The sequence below is a fragment of the Nicotiana sylvestris genome, chromosome 1 (assembly GCF_000393655.2).
Source record: "Nicotiana sylvestris chromosome 1, ASM39365v2, whole genome shotgun sequence".
In the NCBI taxonomy this organism is placed as follows: Eukaryota; Viridiplantae; Streptophyta; class Magnoliopsida; order Solanales; family Solanaceae; genus Nicotiana; species Nicotiana sylvestris.
Genome location: NC_091057.1, coordinates 101594464 through 101596857, shown reverse-complemented (window position 1 = coordinate 101596857; position 2394 = coordinate 101594464). Strand labels below are relative to the sequence as shown.

Below are 2394 nucleotides of genomic sequence, written 5' to 3'. Positions count from 1 at the left end.
AAAGCGGAGTTCAAGCGACAATTCTTTCCAAACAATGTCTTGTACGAGGCAAGGCGCAAGCTTAGGGAATTGAAGCAAATAGGGAGCATACGTAAATATGTCAAGGAGTTCACTACCCTTATGCTTCAAATCCCCAACCTGACCAATGATGACTTGTTGTTCCACTTCATGGACATGTTGCAAAATTGGGCTAAGAAGGAGTTGCAACGCCGACAAGTCGATGATATAGACCAAGCCATAGTGGAGGCCGAATCATTGATGGATTTCACGCATGATAAACATGACAAAGGCAATGGCAAAGAGTCAAAGGTTAACAATGTCAAAGGTGGGGGAGGCCGTGGCAAAGGCAAGGAGATACAACAACAATACTCCAAGACTCAAGATTTCAAAAAGTCGAGTGGTCGTCAGGGCTACACCGAGAAGAAGACGCAGGTCTAGAAGAAGGGATGCTATATATGCGGAGGGCCACATGTCTTCAGGAATTGTCCTGACCTTAAGAGCCTTAGTGCCATGGTACGTGAGCGGAAAGAACAGCCACAAGGAGAGAGTCCGGGAACCGCACAGTTGGGTATGATCGGATTATGTGGTGCTGTCACGAAGCAAGCTATCCAACCTATCGAGAATGGCAATCAGTACATGGATCTCACCATCAACGACAAGCCCGCTCGTGCAATGGTGGATACTGGAGCAACTCATAATTTCGTGACTTAGGCTGCCGCAAAGAGACTAGAATTGAAACTTGCTCCAACAAACTCTCGCGTTAAGACCGTGAATGACGAGATACAGAATGCTCATGGGGTAGCTAACAGAGTTGGTGTCAAATTGGGAACTTGGAAAGGTATGACAAACTTTACCGTAATTGTTATGGATATCTTTGACATCATACTGGGGCAAGAGTTCTTTAGACATTGTCATATTTTAATCGACCCCTACCTCCAATGTCTCTTGGTTATGGAGCGAGAAGGAGCTTGCATGGTACCTACAGTGACTATGCCACACGGACAGATCCAAGCACCACTCTCAGCTATGCAGGTTGTCAAGGGGATCAAGAAGGGGGAGCCGACGTTCGTGGCAACCATTGCAAGTCTAGAGGAAGACAAGAATTTTCAAGAGACAGTGTCGCCTTGCATAGAGAAGTTGCTTGAGGAGAACAAAGATGTCATACCCGAGGAGTTACCTAAGCACTTTCTGCCTAGGCGAGAGGTGGATCACAAGATTTAGTTGGAGCCAGGGGCTAAGCCACCCGTATTTTCCCCATATCGTATGGCACTGCCCGAGCTAGAGGAGCTCAAGAAATAATTGAAAGAGTTGCTAGATGCTGGTCCCATTCGCCCATCAAAGGCACCTTTCGGCGCACCAGTATTGTTACAGAAGAAGAATAATGGATCATTGCTCTTGTGTATAGACTATCGAGCACTTAATAAGGTTACAGTGAAGAATAAGTACCCGATCCCGCTCATTGATGATTTGTTTGATAGACTTGGGCAAGCCAAGTACTTTACCAAGGTGGATTTTTGAAAGGGCTACTACCAGGTTCGCATTGTGGAAGAGGATGAGCCAAAGACATCATGTGTGACGAGATATGGAGCCTTTGAGTAGTTGGTGATGCCCTTTGGCTTAACCAATGCACCGACCACATTTTGCACCCTTATGAACAAGATTTTTCATCCCTACCTTGATCAGTTCGTGATAGTTTAACTAGATGACATAGTCATCCACAACAACACCTTGGAGGAACACATGGAGCACTTAAGGAAGGTTTTCCAAGTCTTGCAGGAGAATGAGCTATACATCACGAGAGAGAAGTACGAGTTTGCACAATTGAAGGTGCACTTCTTGGGCCATGTCATTAGCAATGGCGAGCTACGCATGGACGAGGCTAAGGTACATGCTATCCAGGAGTGGGAGGCACCCATAAAGGTAACTGAGTTGAGATCCTTCCTTGGTCTTGTTAACTACTATCGTCAGTTCATCAGTGGATACTTAGCAAAGGCCGCACCATTGACTGAGTTGCTAAAGAGGAACAAGCCATGGGTTTGGATGGAGCATTGTCAAAAGGCATTTGAATGCCTTAAGGCAGCTGTAACAAATGAGCCAGTCTTGGCATTACCTAACTTTGCCAAGACATTTGATGTGCACACAGATGCCTTAGACTTCGCCATTTGGGGTGTCCTGATGCAGGATAAGCATCTCATAGCATTTGAGAGCTGCAAGTTAAATGAGACGGAGCGGCGTTACACGGTGCAAGAGAATGAAATGACTGCCATTGTGCATTGCCTTCATACATGGAGACATTATCTGCTCGGGTTGAGGTTCGTGGTCAAGACTGATAATGTGGCTACTAGCTACTTTCAGACACAGAAGAAGATCACACCAAAGCAGGCTAGGTGGTAG

General features: G+C 46.0%; 1 protein-coding gene across 1 annotated transcript; it reads left to right on the top strand.

Annotated features, from left to right (window-relative positions):
* Positions 1-1740: 1740 nt before the first annotated feature.
* Positions 1741-2394, top strand: LOC138872612 (uncharacterized mitochondrial protein AtMg00860-like). Its single transcript, XM_070150938.1, has one exon. The coding sequence runs from the start codon at positions 1741-1743 to the stop codon at positions 2392-2394; it is 654 nt and encodes a 217-aa protein (XP_070007039.1).